Source organism: Equus przewalskii, chromosome 15, assembly GCF_037783145.1.
Source record: "Equus przewalskii isolate Varuska chromosome 15, EquPr2, whole genome shotgun sequence".
Lineage (NCBI taxonomy): Eukaryota > Metazoa > Chordata > Mammalia > Perissodactyla > Equidae > Equus > Equus przewalskii.
Window position 1 is genome coordinate 78,127,714 of NC_091845.1, and position 16,690 is coordinate 78,144,403.

Sequence of the window (16,690 nt, forward strand, 5' to 3'; positions counted from 1 at the left end):
CTATGTACCCATATGTTTTCTAAAAGTGATTGATTAGAGCCTGTCAAAGACAAAATGTATGTGAGTGCTTAAAGTTTTTGCAATTAAGTTGATGACTGACCCCCTTTTAATTAACAATGCAACAAACAGGCTTACATTTCACAAATTCTGCTTTAAAATATTCTACTCCACTGGCAGTTCATGACCAATTTAATGAACAAATCCCTCTGAAATCAAAGAAAAGTCCATAATACGGAGCCAAAGTAGATTATGAAAATCATTCTGTTCTGAATATACATTATTATTAAAGATATTCTACTTTTTCATTATTACACTTGCACATACGGATAAATTATGAATAAAATATATACTTAACAAGTAACCTTAAAAATAACTTACCTCTGCATCTACCTGAACTCCAAGCACATTCACAAGAGCTCTACAAATGTTTCTCACATAAACCTTCCTGACTGGTAAAGCAGATTCATACCCAGCTGGCACATATTTAAGGAAATACTGCAGCAAGTGGCACAAAGCTGCTTTTAGCAAATCAGACTTAAGCTGCATAAGCACACCATCTTCAAACATGACACAGAGTTTTTCCAGCAGCATATTTAAATAGACAGGTTCAATACTTCTATAAGCTTCTGCTTCAAAGGGGAATAGTGTCTTTATCAGCTTTGATAAGGGTTCTTCATAGACTTTCAACTGGTCAGCATCCATTTCTACAAGGTGTTTTAATAATTGCAAAAATGAACTGAAAAAAGTGCTGGCTGGTTGTGCTGGTAGTCCTCCAAGCTCAAAGAGTTCAGTTAAAAGGCTAATTGCTAAGGATTTAATTTTTGGACTACCATACTCTAGCAGAACACAACCGATCCGCCAAAGTAAGAGTTCTTGCCTTCTAAAAAACACAATTGCAATAATACGAATAAGAACCGTTAATAAAGTGACTTCAATAAATTCTAAATTTTGCATGTTCATGAGCTGCAAAGGAGCTGGTTGTAAATATCCCACATGTTCATCTAATTGACTTAAAAATCGGTTAACCAACACTGGCCATTCCACAAAGTGTCCCATTGCATTTCTTCCGTGGAGGTAAATCAAATCTTCAAAAAGATATAGTAATTCCTTGGTCAGTACTCCAAAAATAGCAGGACTCTTGCTTTTAAAAAGAAATAATAATGAGCAGATGACTTCACAGATTTTCTTGTGTAACATATGACAGGATGGAGTTGCTGCAATCCGCAGAAGTCTTGTTATGATCCAATTACTGAATTCTTTGAAATAAACAAAAAAAGATACTAAACAAGCAAGTACATCAGAAGTGCTAATTAATTTGCTAAATGCTAGATAATTTATTTTTAAAGTATAAATTTCACTAACAAATAGTCTAAAACATTCCCTGTACAAAGGAAACATTATAGTAATTTATAATACCAATTCTGGAGACAGAGAGACAAGGTCCTAGCTTTCCACTTATTAGATGTGTGAACTTTTCATTTCTCTGAACCTCTGTAACTTCATCTATGAAAGGGGAATAATGACATCTACTTTATGGGTTACCATGAGGATGAAGTAAGATAATATATGTAAAATTCTCAGCATAGTGCCCAAAGTTAAATAACTGCTCAATAAATACTAGTTATTAACTCCCCTTCAACAAATATTTATTGAGTGATGACTCTGCCTCAGGTGCACAAGAACAAATCAGTCATAGTCCTGTCTTCATGAATCCTATAATAAATTATAATAAATTTCTCAAACTTTTTAACTGCAACTAAGAGATACATTTTATATCAGGACCCAGTATACATATGTATATTTATTTTATTTAAATATATAAAACAAGTTTCACAAAATAGTACTTATTCTTTTTTTTGTTTGTTTTTGGTGAGGAAGATTGGCCCTGAGCTAACATCTGTGCCATTCTTCCTCTATTTTGTTTGTGGGATGCCACCACAGCATGGCTTGATGAGCGGTATGTAGGTCCACACACTGGATATGAACCCTGAGCCACCAAAATGGAGTGCTCGAACTTAACCACTGTGCCACCAGGCCAGCCCAACAGTACTTACTCTTATTACATGTAATATACTATGATTATGATATTTTCTAGTCTATTATATTTAGTCTTCATAACCCACTATGGGTCATGACCTGTTGTTTAAAAAACAGTATAGCAAAGAATACAGACAAACAGGTATTTACAATATAGTTTAATAACCACTATGATAGAAGAAATGCAGAACACTCTGTACTAACACAGCATAAAGAAGGAACAAGTAAGCCAGTCCTAGGGCTGGCAGTCAGCAGTAGTGGTCAGAAAAGACTTTTTAGAGGACATGCTACTAAAGTCGAGTCTTGAAATGAAGGCAAAAATTTTTAAAGACTCTATGCATTGCACAAAAAAAAAAAGGGATGTCTGCTTTACATATCCTTATGAGGAAGCCAATAAAGGGACAAAAGTATTGGAAATAGTAACGATAAAGCCTAGAAAAAGCTTCAACATCTAGAACATGAGTCAGCAAACCTGTTCTGAAAGGGCCAGACAGGAAACATTTTAGGCTTGAGGGCCATATGGCCCCCATGTCAACCACTCAACATTGCCTTTGCAGTAGTTACAGACAATAGGTAAATGAAGGAGCATGGCTGTGTTCCAATAAAACTTCGATTACAAAAACAGGCAGCAAGCCATAGTTTGCTAATGCCTGATCTAGAAGAAAGTGATTACCAAAAATAGAAAAAAAGATTTGGGGGCCAGCTTGGTTGGACAGCAGTCAAGTTTGCATGTCCTGCTTTGGTGGGTCGGGGTTCGCCAGTTTGGATCCTGGGTGCAGACCTACACACCACCTGGCAAGCCATGCTGTGGCAGGCGTCCCACATATAAAGTAGAGGAAGATGGGCACAGATGATAGCTTAGGGCCAGTCTTTCTCAGCAAAAAAGAGGAAGATTGGCAGCAGATGTTAGCTCAGGGCTAATCTTCCTCAAAACAAAAGAAAAGAAAAGAAATAGAAAAAAGAAAACTGCTAAAGTGCTCAATGGTAAAATAACAAATTTGATTACTTCTATTCCATTCTGGGTACACAGATCTACAAAAGAAAATAAGAATGCATGAAATAAAACAAACCATTACCATTTTGCTCCCATAATTTACAGCAAATTTGACCAAAATATGTGTAATAATGTACATGTTATATTTCAGAAGAGGGTAGATTTCATAAAACAGATACAAATGAATGCACAAATAGCAGGACTTACCAATACAACTGCCCTTGGCCTCATTTTGTCCATGGCTTCCATTCACATTTACAAACATAAGTGGGGAGGACTTCATGATATGCCGGATGAAATCAAGTAACATCACAGAGGTTGGCTGAGAGTCAGTTTTCTTTACAAGTTCTAGAGCAACTAAAACAATAAAAGATTCATTTTAAAGAGTCATGACAAATTAAATGGCAGTCCTTTTGTTGAGAAACAAGACTTTGATGACCAGAATTATGTTCAGCACAGTGCTCATGATAAACTGATGGGGCTAAACACTACAACCCTATCTTTTTCATTTTAAATGATTAATAATCATGTGCACTCACCTATTATACATCCATTCACCAAACATGTACTGTAGGCCTACATATGCCTGGCACTACTAAAATCTGAGGATTAAAAAAAACCCTCACAGGGGCTGGCCCAGTGGTTAAGTTCGCACATTGTGCTTCGGCAGTCCAGGGTTCATCAGTTCAGATCCCGGGTGCGGACCTACCCACTGCTTGGCAAGCCATGCTGTGACAGGTGTCCTATGTATAAGGCAGAGGCAGATGGGCACAGATGTTAGCTCAGGGCTAATCTTCCTCAAAAAAACCCTTCACAAACACATGAGGGAGTCAGACATATAAACTAATAACTCTAATATAATATGTTAACTGCACTAATCCACAGAAGAGGAAACAAGTGTCTGGGAAGATGCTGAGAAGGTTGGTCAAGCAGAGACAGGAAGGACAAGCAGTCTAAACAGAGGGAGTACAACGTGAAAACACATCTTGCAAGTATTCAGTAGTCCTTTGTTATTTTTCAGCAACTCCTAATTTTACTGATTGAAAAAAGAAAGGCTAAACAACTACTACAAGTCATAAAATCTATGCCAAATTTGGAATTAAACTTATAAACCATGAGTCAAATGCCACTCTACATTACCCCTCCATGTAATATTAATGGATATGACAAATGTGATACCATCTTGTCAAGTAAGTAATATTTGTCATTTAGATTGCCACAAAGAGGAAACAGTTGATTCAACAACTAAGAGAATCTTAATACCTCCCACAGACAAAGTCACCAACTCTTATTTAAAGAGTTGTTATGGGATTTGCTATTTCTCAATCATTGGCACAAAATCTAGCTAAAATAGGGTCCAGATCATTAGAACTGGCGAAAGTATTTTTTATTTATAATTGTATACAAAGAAGAACTCATAGCAAGCAGCAGAAAAATCTAGATAAACAGGAAAACAGAATTACCTTAAAAGCCTAAATCACATTATGTAACAATACTGTAAATAACTTGCTTGAAAATAGTAACTATCATAAACACTAACTTTATATCTAAAACTACATGGAGAAAAATTCTAGTATAATGTTGTATATATGGAAAAGAAAACAATTTAAGTTATCAAGTTTACATAAGAAATAATTGTTTCTTACCAACATTTACATCTGTAAGTATTCGATCAATGAACTGACATAGAATTTGTCTTGGCTTCTGTACAACCGTATTATATTCCTCTGGACTGGCACTGAAATACAAATGAAAAGTTTTTACCCTCAAAGGGACTTACAATTCTATTTATAAAAAACTTCTCTTAAGTTGAATTTATCAAATACGTTCAGTTTTAATATTGACATTGATATCATTCTTCTGTTTAAAAATGAAAGGACTTGCACAACCAGAGGCACTCACAACTAGACTATACAACTATGTACTGGGGGCTTTGGTGAGAAGAAAAAAAAAACATGAAAGGACAATCTAAACACGTTACCGACTTACAAAGAAAAATGAACATGCTAAATGACACCACAGGCATAACATCTGCAAAATCTAGACCTGCTCTGCTCGATATAGTAGCCATTGTCACATGTAGCTACTGAGCACTTGAAATGTAGTTAGTCCAAATTGAGGTGTGCTATAAGTATAAAATACACTTTGGATTTTGACTATTTGGTACCAAAAAATGTATCTTATTAATAATTTTATATTAATTACATGTTGAAATGGTAATATCTGGATATACTGAGTTAAATAAAATATATTATTGAAAATTAATTTCACTTTTCCTTTTTGTAATGTTGTTACTAGAAAATTTTCAATTATATATGTGGCTTGCATTATATTTCTATTGAGCAGTGCTGATCGACACTTTTAGAAAACCTACAAAAGATAGTTTCTTCAACAAATAAATTCCCAGGGAAAAAAGAGAAGAGGAAAAACTCATAATGAAGATTTAAGAGCCATATCAACCAATTACAATGTATGATCCTACACTTGATTCTGATCCAAAAATAAAAACCATTAGGAAACTGTATTTGACAATTGGGAAAATTCGAACACAGACTACATATTTGATCTCATTAGGAAGTTATTTTTTGGGCCAGCCCCAGTGGCCTAGTAGTTAAGTTTGGTGCACTCTGCCTCAGCAGCTCTGGTTCAGTTCCCAGGCATGGACCTACCCCACACATCTGCCAGTGGCCATGCTGTCATGGTGGCTCAGATACAAAAAAAGAGGAAAACTGGCAACAGATGTTAGCTGAGGGCAAATTCTCCTCAGCAAAAAGAGGAAGATTGGCAATAGATGTTAGCTCAGGGTAAGTCATCCTCAGCAAAATAATAAAAAATAAAAAATAATTTTTTGGTGTGATAATGGTATTGTGATGTTTAAAAACTCTTTATCCTTTAGAGATAAATACGTATATTTATGGATGAAATGATATCTGGAATTTGCTTGAAAGTAAGCTGAGTTGAGGACGAGGGCCATGAATTGATCACTGTTGGGTAAAATGGGAAATCAATAAACCATTTCCTTTTTTTGTGTCTTTGAAATTTTCCACAATAAAATGTTAGGGAAAAATACACATATTGAGTTTTAGGACCAATCACGAAAAAGTAGTATTAAGAGGAGACATAATAATTAAGCACAGAAACGATGTCTTAGAATCCTGAATGAATTCAATTTGAGCTCCATAATTTGGTGTAAACCACCAGGGAATAGAACAGAAGAACATAGTAGAAAGTCTGTGTTCCACTACTCAGGATGAGGAATCGTAGCCATTCACGTAACCAACAAGGATTTATTGAGCACCTATAATGTGCCACACAACACATCAGAAGCTACTGTTGGGAAGGTGAAAGACACAGTTCAGTAGGGGAGACTGATAAGCCAACCTAGCGCTCTACCCAGGGTGGATTGTGAGCCATTCACCAAACCACTTAACATAGGAGGAAGCACAGGACTGGGGAAAAAACAAAACCAGTTTTAGAAATACTGAGTTTAAAGTCTCAAGGGAACAAGTAGGATGTCAAAAGGATTGTTGGAATTACAGTTCTAGACCTCAAGAAATATTTAGCCTAGAGATATAAAGTTATCATTATATAATAATACCTATCAAACAAGGCTGAACACATTGTATTATTTCATATTGCACAAGCAATAGGGATATTTATCCTTAATTTGCATATGAGGACACTGATGCTCATACAGATTATATAATGTACCACTACTAGAGCTAGTAGTACTGGAAGCCTTGGATATGAATGCAAATGTAATAAGTAATAAGAAAGCCAAGGAGGGAACCTAAGTTAAGGTTAGAGGAGCCATTAAGGAGAAAAGCAAAGAGGCCCAGAGGAACAGAAAGAAAAACCATGGGAGACTGTCAACAGGATCAAATAAAAGTAGTTTGTTAAAATGTCCTTTGGATATATTTTTTATTGTGGTGAAATAGACAACATAAAATTTACCATTTTAACTATTTTTAAGTGTATAGTTCTGTTGCATTAAGTACATTTATGTTATTCTATACCATCACCACCATGTGTCTCCAGAACTTTTTCATCTTTCCAAACTGAAACTGTACTCATTCAACAGTAATTCCTCATTTCCCCTTCTCCCCAACCCCTGGCAACCACCATTCTATGTCTCTATGAATCTGACTACTTATGTCATATAAGTTGAATCTTATATTTGTCCTTTTGTGACTGACTTCACTTAGCATAACGTCTTCACAATGCGTCCATGTTGTAGCATGTCAGAGTCTCCTTTCTTTTTAAGGCTGAATAATATTTCACTGTATGTATATAGCACATTTTGTTTATCCATTCATCCCTCCAAGACACTTGGGTTGCTTTCACCTTTTGGTTATTGTGAATAATGCTCCTATGAACATTGGTGTACAGATAACTGTTCCAGTCTCTTTCAATTATTTTGGGTGTACACCTAGAAGTGGAATTGCTGGATCATATGGTAATTGTTTAATTGTCTGAGGAACCAACTCCCATAGGTTTTTCCCAAAGGCTGTACCATTTTACATCCCCCCCAGCAACATACAAAGGTTCCGATTTCTCCTTCTCATCAACACTAGTTATTTTCTGTTGTTGTTGTTTTTTTAATAGCAGCCATCCAAATGGGTGTGCAGTGGTATCTCACTGTGGGTTTGATTTGTATTTCCCTAGTGATTAGTGATGTTGAACATCTTTTCATGTGTTTTTCGGCCATTTGTCTTCCTTCTTTGGAGAAATGTCTATTCAAGTCCTTTCCTTGTTTATAAATCAAGTTGTTTTTTGTTGTTATTGAGTTGTAGTTCTTATTATAGTCTGGATATTAACTCCTTATCAGATATATGATTTGCAAACATTTTCTCTCATTCCACAGGTTGTCTTTTCAGTCTGTTGATAATGTCCTTTGATGTGCAAAAGCTCTTAATTTGGGGGCTGGCCCCACAGCTGAGTGTTAAGTTCATGTGCTCTGCTTCAGCAGCCTGGTGAACGCTGGTTCAGATCCTGGGTGCAGCCGTACATACTACTCATCAAGCCATCCTGTGGGAGCACCCCAGAGAAGAACTAGAATGATCTACAACCAGGATATACAAATATGTACTGGGGCTTTGGAGAGGAAAAAAAAAAAAAGAGGAAGACTGGCAACACATGTTAGCTCAGGGCCAATCTTGCTCACCAAAAAAAGCATACTTAAAAAAAAAGCTCTTAATTTTGATGAAGTCTAATTTATCTATTTTTTCATTTGTTGTCATGCTTTGGGTGTTACAACCAAGAAACCACTGCCAAATCCAATATCATGACACTTTTCCCCTATGTTCTCTTCTATGAGTGTATAGTTTTAGCCCTTACATTTAGGTCTTTGATCCATTTTGAGTTAATTTTTTTTAAGTCCTATGCATTTTAAGATGTAGTGTATAGGTGAAGGCAGAAACCAGATTGCAAGGGCCTGAAAAGCAAACGAAATGTGAATATTAAGAATGCATGCTCTTTCTGAAGCTTGACTATGAAATGAAGAGAGGAACTGGGATTAGTGGTAAGTAAAGGAATATATGCGGTCAACAGGGTTTGGTTTTTTTTTTCCTTTAAGATGGAGAGACTTGAGCAATTGCTACTTGAAACTTGGCTTTCCTTCCTGGGACCATGTACAAGTGAAGAGATAATCCTTGGATAGGAGAAGTATCACTCATTAATATAAGAGGAAAAGATGAATACAGATGCTAATAATTTAATAAATTCAAAAGGCAAATAAAACAAGATAAGATCTCCCGCTTCAAGGAACTCAAGGAACTCAGGTCAGTTGCTGAGGAGAGGGGAGGATTAAAAAATAATTTTAAGCAAGTGTCATATACACCCAAAGCAGGAAATAATTAACTCTGCCTAGAGGATTCATGGAAGGCTGTGTATAAATAATTAGCTCAGTCCATCACTTCTATTGACAAAACAGCTGAGGATGTAGTAGGTAAGCTGATTATTTAAAAAGAATTAAATTATATATTTCATATAAGTAACATAAATCTATATAGCACTGTAAAATGTACATATATTTTCCCACTTAAACAATGCTAAAAGAAAAAATGAGAAGACTGTTTTCTTGATTATTCAATCACAAAGTCCAATCCTAATTGATTACATACAGGATCCATGGCATTTACAGCTAATAAGTGCCATGACAGAATTGGTCCTGGTACACAGAAATTAAAACAAAACTTTTGTTGAATGAATGAATGGTTCATAAGAATCTTCCTGAATCTTCTGGTTCCTTAATCCTTAATGCATAACCTTCTGGATCTGTGGAGTATTTACTTATTCTCTACCACTAAATCATAAATTCCTAGAGGTGAGACACTATATTTTATTTCTCTACATATCCATTGCAGCACCAATAAACCATAAACTCCTATAGGAGAGAAAGTGTTTTACTTCTCTTTGCATCACCTATACTACCTAGAATGTGTCTCGCTTGACAGAAAAACTATGTTACTGAAATTAACAAATATTTACAAGTAACATAAGCTGTAGGTATACAGAATCAAAGAATAAGTAATATTTGTATGTAAAAGCAAAAAACTTGGTGCTATTTATCTTATTATTTAAACCAGCACCAGTCAAAAGAAATATAATGCAAGCCACGTGTGTAACTTAAAATTATGTAGTAGTCACATTAAGAATGTAAAAAGAGGGGCCGGCCCGGTGGCGCAGCGATTAAGTTCGCACATTCTGCTTCTCAGCGGCCCAGGGTTCGCCGGTTCAGATCCCGGGTGTGGACCTGGCACTGCTTGGCAAAAGCCATGCTGTGGCAGGCGTCCCATGTATAAAGTAGAGGAGGATGGGCATGGATGTTAGCTCAGGGCCAGTCTTCCTCAGCAAAAAGAGGAGGATTGGCAGTAGTTAGCTCAGGGCTAATCTTCCTCAAAAAAAAAAAAAAGGAAAAGAATGTAAAAAGAAACGTCAATTTTAACAATAATAATATATCCAAAATATTATTTGAACATGTAATCAATACAAAAATTATTAATGAGATCATTCAAGTTTTTTGGTAGTCTTTGAAATCCAGCGTGTATCTTACATTTACAGCACATCTCAGTTTAGATTAGCTACGTGTGAAATGCTCCCTGGACACATATGGCTAATAGCTATCATATAGGACATCACAGATTTAAATACAACAAAAAGTTTTAAAGTCTTAAACTACAAGGTAACATAAATTGTTTTAGACAAAGTCAGGAGATTTGTCATAAACCAAGTGTAATTTGACGTGTCACTTAAAAATGTGAATGAGGAGGTGTGGGGGGAGAGGAACTAGGATTGTGGGTAGTGGTCAGTTTCCTATAAAATTCTGTATAAAATAATGCATTCATGTGTTGTTTAATTTTTAAGAATCAGTTTTTTAAAAAGGTCAATTGATTATCATTCATTAGATGTACTATCAGAATAAAGAAACTCATGGGAGAGTGAGTATTTCTTATTTTGAACCTCTACCTTGGAACTGAACTAAGAAGGTACACTTTTTCAAAAGTATACTGTAACATTAGAGCGGAAATTTAAAAAAATTTTCTTTCATTCTTTTTTTTTTTTTTGAGGAAGATTAGCCCTCTGCTAACATCCACCACCAATCCTCCTCTTTTTGCTGAGGAATATTGGCCCTGAGCTAACATCCATGCCCAGCCTCCTCTACTTTATATGTGGGATGCCTGCCACAGCACGGCTTGCTAAGGTGTGCGTAGGTCACACCTGGGATCCAAATCCATGAACCCCGAGCCACTGAAGCAGAGCACACGAACTTAAGTGCTATGCCACTGGGCTGGCCCCTGGAGTGGAAATTTAAGTATCACATGAAGCTTGGATACATTTAGCGAACACTCACGCACCTCCTGTGGGACAAGCATCAAATACCAGAATAACCAAAATACTATGCATCTGCCCTAAAAGAATTTGTAGATTAAAGGACACAAAAGTAAACATAATTTTAACATACTATGATTAAGTATTAATAAAGCCAAGATAGAACACAAGAGGGACACTCAGCCCTGAGCAGGGTCTATCAGTCAAGGCTCCCTGGAGAAGGTGATACAAAGCTGAATCCCTCCAGGTAAAAGAAGGGAAAGGAGGAGGTTATTCCAAGCAGAGGAACCAGCATGTGCAACGGCTCAGGAACAAGAACACAGGCTGCTCTAGAAACTGTAAGAGCTTCTAGACGGCTGAAGAAGAGGGAAGCAGTAACTGGAGATGAAGCTGAAGAGGGAAGATGAGGTGAAAGCTCAAAGGACCAACTAATGAGTTTGGATTTTGTACTGAAGGCAATGAGACATTGAAGGGTTCTAAGTAAGGGAGTGAAGGTTAAACATGTTTTTAAAACACAAATTCAATCATGTTATTTCCCTGTTTAAAACATTTCAATGACTTCCCATTACACTTAAAATCTAACTCCCTATTCTGACCTGTAAGGTGCTAAAGGATCTGGTTCCTGCCTACTCCTCCATCCTTAACTAATACCACTCCTCTCTTTGTTTCCTATGTTCCAGGCTTCTTCCTCTTCTTTAAAAATTAGCCTCATTCCCATCTAGGGACCTTGTACTTCCTATTCCATCTCAGACACTTCTCCTCCCAGGTCCACATGGCCAGCTTCTTCTCACCATCCAAATCTCCTCTAGTAGCTAATGTTGCTGCTCCCCAGTCCCACATCTCCCTCCCATTGTCCCATTTAATACTTTAATAGCAATATTACTATCTGAAAATATCTTGTGATTACAAAGTAATTTTAAACAGGAAGGTCCGAGAAGGCTTCTCTGAAATGACATCTGAATGGAACTAGGCAGTGTTCAGAGAGAAGAAACAGTAAGTGCAAAGGACTGAATGACCTTGGTGTATACGAAAAATAAGGCCAATGCCATTGGAGCAGAGTGAGCAAGGGAGGGATATAAGGCCATGAGGTCAGAGGCAGGCAGAGGCCAGATTACGCAGGACCTTAGAGACTTTGGTAAGGAGTGTGGATTTTATTCTAAGTGTGCTGAAAAGCCAAAGGAAGGTTTTGAGCAGGGGAGGAATGTTATGTAATTTATGCTTGCAAAAATCACTTTGGTTGCTGAGTGGGAAATCCACTGTAAGAGGGTAAAAATGGAAATGGAGAGAACAGCTGAGAGGTTATTATAACAGTCCAGATTAGAAATTATGGTGATAGCAGTGGAGATGGTGGGAAGTGTATTTTGGGTTAACAGGACTTGCTGATGGATTATTAAGGGGTAAGACAAAGAATCAAGGACAACTCCTAGGCATTTGGCTGGTACATTCACAATAACCTGGGGAAGTAACAGGTTTAAGGACAGTAAATCAGGAGTCCCGCGTTGGATACGTTAATTTTCATTTCCAGGAGTAGATGTTGAGTAAGCAACCTAATATATTTCTCTGGGCTAGAGATATAAATTTGGGAGTGATCAGCATACAGATAATATTTAAAGCACGGAGACTAAAGTTACTTAGGAAGAGAGTGAAGATGAAAAGAAGAAAAAGCACTTAGAGACTCAAAAATAACTCCCAGATTTCTGGTTTGGAAAAACGAGTGAACATGGTATTCATTTACTGCGACATCCCTACCTCAGTGAATGAGAGGAATTAAAAAAAAAAAAAAAAGCTTGGGGAGGTTTGGATATGTGCAGAATTTGTATTGGACATGTTGAGTCTTAACTGCATATAGAAAATCAGGTAAAATTGCCTGTATTATAGTTGTGTATATACTTCTACAGGAAACAGATATGGTTTGGAGAAACACATTTGGAATCATCAAACAGCAGATGGTAGCTGAAGGCAGGAGAGTAAATGAGATCATCCAGAAAGACTACGCAGAGAAAAGAGTGCTAACAGCAAAAAAAGAGAGGAGCAAAATTTATCCCTGAGAGACTGAGGAAGGAGAGTCCACACATTAGAACAGTGACATTTCACTTTTTCTAGAAATCTCATTGTCGTAGTCAATTAAGGAAAAAAATTGGGGAGAAAGGACTGGATGGTATGAATCTAAAACCTAGCTCTGACAACTGTTATCTCTTTGACTTTTCCTCAATTTCTGCAACTCAGTTTCTCTTTTTTTCAAGATTTTATTTTTCCTTTTTCTCCTCAAAGCCCCACAGTACATAGTTGTATATTCTAGTTGCAGGTCCTTCTAGTTGTGGCATGTGGGACACTGCCTCAGCGTGGCTTGATGAGCGGTGCCATGTCCGAGCCCAGGATGGAACTGGCAAAACGCTGGGCCAAAGCGGACGCCTGCACTTAACCACTCGGCCATGAGCCGGCCCCAACGTGACTCAGTTTCTTAATAAATAGTGATGACATTTGCTTCATTCTATATCATGGAGCTACTGCGATACTGAAGAAGCTTGAATGAAGCAGTTGCAATGAAAAAGTCATGACAATTAAAAACTATTATTAGACATTTCTCTATGGGTCAGTTTTTCTATTTTTTTCTCTTAGAACGGCTACAAATGAATGAAATGAAAGGTAGCACAAGCTCTGTTATGAAAGAGACCATAAATAAATTCAAGATACTACTATTTTTATTAACAAGTCTTACAGAGGAAGAGAGAATAGGAAAGAGAAGTACTCCACAATAAGGCAAAGTCGGAAAACATACTGAGCTGAGCTTGAAAGATAGAATCTGTACATCAACTAAAACGAGCACTTGTACTCATCTTCTTTTAGAAAGGCAGGTGCTACTTTACTAAATGTCAACACAAAGTATGCTCACAACATTCACGCCAAGAAAAATTCACACACACACAGGATGATTCAATGAAGACAAGTGTGGTCCTTTCATGCAGCCTCTTATTTACGTAACTGAGGAAGCCTAAACGTCCTTCTATGGCCAAGAAGTGGAGATGGACACAACCGCACGCAAAAAAAAAGGGAATCAAACATCCCATGGGCTTGACGTCGTTTTGACTTTATGTGCTACGTTTTCAAAGTTTAAGAAATTGGAAAGCAACGATTCCAAAGGATAGTGCAACTGCAGTAGTGGTATAAGCCCACTTATTTCTTGCTCACAGTGGGTTACGACTGAAAAAAAAAACAAAACAAGCAAGCAAGCAAAAACCCTGCCTCCCAGTCGTGAGGCCTGGCTGACGGCGGCTGCGTGCGTGCTGGAGGCGACGGTGGCCATCAACGTGCCTCCCCTCTTCCGCTAGGATACTGGTTTAGAGGATTTTACTCCTGGATTTACAGAAGACAAGCTTTTAAAAGCGAAACAACACTAAACTATCTTCAAATTTCGGCAACATTCTATGCACATTTCTATTTTGTGGACGTTGCGGCCGAACCCTGGCATCTGACTAAAATAACGGATCAGGGACTGGATGATCAATACGGAAGGGGTCCCATCTTCAGAATGGCCTGTGGTTTCACTACGTAGAAAAAAACTGCCTTTTCTAGCAATTTGCCTTCCTTACACAAAATCGGAACCAGTGGTTTTTCCTCTAAAGGCAGTTTTGGGTCAAAACATAAAGTTAAAAACCCAAGTCCTCCACGAGCGATCCTAAAGACTGGAAACCGGGGAATGTCCCTGGGTCAAGTCCCTCATCTAAGGGAAGAAGTTTTCTGAGAAGCGACTGAGTGTAGGAAAGTGACCAGAAGGTGACCCGAAGGGCCCCTTCGCTCCAGCTGCCGAGAGGGGCCCCAGGCAGAGGTCGAGCGCCCCGGCGCCGCGGAGGTAAAGCGCAGGTCTTGGGAGACGCCCCGCGTCGTTTTAACGGCCTCTCTGAGAGGGAGGCGCTCAGGTCAGCCGCGGAGCATCTCCCCAAGGGCGGAAGCCGAGGGGACCGGAGCCCGGACGCGCGCGGCAGGGGAGGGAGAGCACGTGAGACGCCGGCCGGGCCGGCGGAGGAGGACGTGGGATCCAGGACGGCCGGGCCCGGCCCTACCTGCCCAGCTCCCGCAGGGCGGGGATCATGGACGCCAGCTCCAGGCCATGCTCGCCCATGCTGAGGCCGCGCGGCACTCGTTCACGACGCAGACGCGGGCTCCTGCCGTCTCCACAGCCACTCTGGTGGGCAGGCGCGGCGCATGACGGGAGCTGGCGGGGCCCAAAACTCCTCCCGGAAGCCGCCGCCGGCCCCGCTCTCCAGGACCTACTTCTTTTCCGCGTAGGACCCGGGGGAGGCCGGGAGGCCGAAAGGGGCGGGGCAAGCCGGCGGGGCGCGCTCGGGTCAAGTTTCTCTGGGCGGGTTCCGGCGCAGCGTAGCGGTGCGCGCCAGGCGGGCTGGGTTCGCCGAGGCTTTGGGTTTGAGGGGCTAGATTCCGCATTTTCCTGCCGCTCTCCTGGCATCCTTTCTGAGCGAGCCGGTGCAAGAGGCAGGCTACTACCGGTCCTTTCTGTTTCAGTAGGCTTTTTCAACTTGAAGTCTCTTTTCGGTTTCCTTGAGGATTCTCCTAACCTACAATATTTAAAAGAGGGATTGAATTGTGTTTATATGTGTCTCATCAAATCAGCAGCAGGTCAGTGTCTGTCCCCGTTACGGGCGTCTACCACCGATGCTTTAATTTTTAAAGTAAATCAATGGATTCTGGCTGTAGACCTTTTCTAGCTCAGCCCAGTTTGCTTATTCGAAAGATGGCCATCCAAAGTGACTGTTAACCTGTCAACAGCGTGTATTTAATCAGGGAAAGCCATGCAAGTGTGCTTATATTTGTTCTTTGGCACGTGAGGATAAATGCTAAAACAGTATCTAAAAAAATTACAGATGGAATGACAGCTGCATACGCACCTGCCTCAGGGATTTGGCATTTGCTGTACCCTCTGCCTTGACCTTGAACATCCATCTCTCATCATCCCTCTTGAGATGTTTGCTGAAATGTCGCCGGAGAGCCTCATATAGACCAGCACACTTACACTCACACTCTGTTTTCCCCTCCATCCTGCTTTATTTTTCTTCGTAGCACTTAGAACCAAATGATAGACTACATGCTGTTTAATTCACTGTCTCCTCCAATTAGAATGTAAGCTCCATGAGAGCAGGATCTTGTCTATTTTATTCACTGCTTAGATACCCAGGACCTAAAACCGTGCCTGGCACATAGTTGGTGTTCAGTAAAGATTTGTTAAATAGTTGAATGCTGTAGTGGAAAGAACATAGGATTAGGAGTTAGAGGCCCTGCACAAGTGCTCATTCTATCTGCTAAAAACGATATTATCTCGGTTAAGTTACTTAATCTCTCCTACTTCAGTTTTTCATGTATAAAGTGGGATTAATAAGATTTACCTCACAAGATTTTGATAAAGATTAAATAAGAGGTGGTAGAGTCATACAGTGGAATGCCATTTATTTCTTAGTTAAAATGAATGAAGTCTACAACACATGCCAACAACGATGAATCCTGAAAACGATGCTGAGTGAAAAAAGCAAATTGCAAAGGGATACATAATATTATTATATCACTTACATACCATTTTAATACCACAAAATAAGACTGTGTGAGTTATGTATACACACATATACGAGAAAAGTTTAAAAACATGGTTGGGAAGGATGTACATCAACTCCAGGAGAGTGGTACCTCTGGAAAGGGAGAGAAGGGAATGAAATGATGAAGTTTCAACATATCTATGAGGGTTTTCTTTTAATAGAATCTGAATTAATCGTGACACTCAACATTTGTTATATTTGAGTGGATGCTATATTACTATTTCTA

General features: G+C 38.9%; 1 protein-coding gene across 5 annotated transcripts in view; it reads right to left on the reverse strand.

Moving 5' to 3' along the window:
- ATR (ATR serine/threonine kinase) overlaps positions 1-15,282 on the reverse strand; it is a 108,901-nt gene extending 93,619 nt beyond the window's left edge. For 3 of the 5 annotated variants that reach the window (XR_011527196.1, XR_011527195.1, XM_070576256.1), the window contains exons 1-4: positions 14,923-15,179; positions 4,678-4,769; positions 3,239-3,388; positions 379-1,256 (exon numbers count right to left, since the gene is read on the reverse strand). Coding sequence is in view for 2 of the 5 variants with exons in the window: in XM_070576256.1 (XP_070432357.1) it covers positions 379-1,256; positions 3,239-3,388; positions 4,678-4,769; positions 14,923-14,981 (1,179 nt within the window). In the remaining 3 variants the exon portion in view is untranslated. Of the gene's footprint in view, positions 1-378; positions 1,257-3,238; positions 3,389-4,677; positions 4,770-14,922 lie in introns of all 5 variants that reach the window. The other 2 variants (XM_008507753.2, XM_008507767.2) reach the window with 2 other exon arrangements.
- Between the last annotated feature and the right edge of the window lie 1,408 nt (positions 15,283-16,690).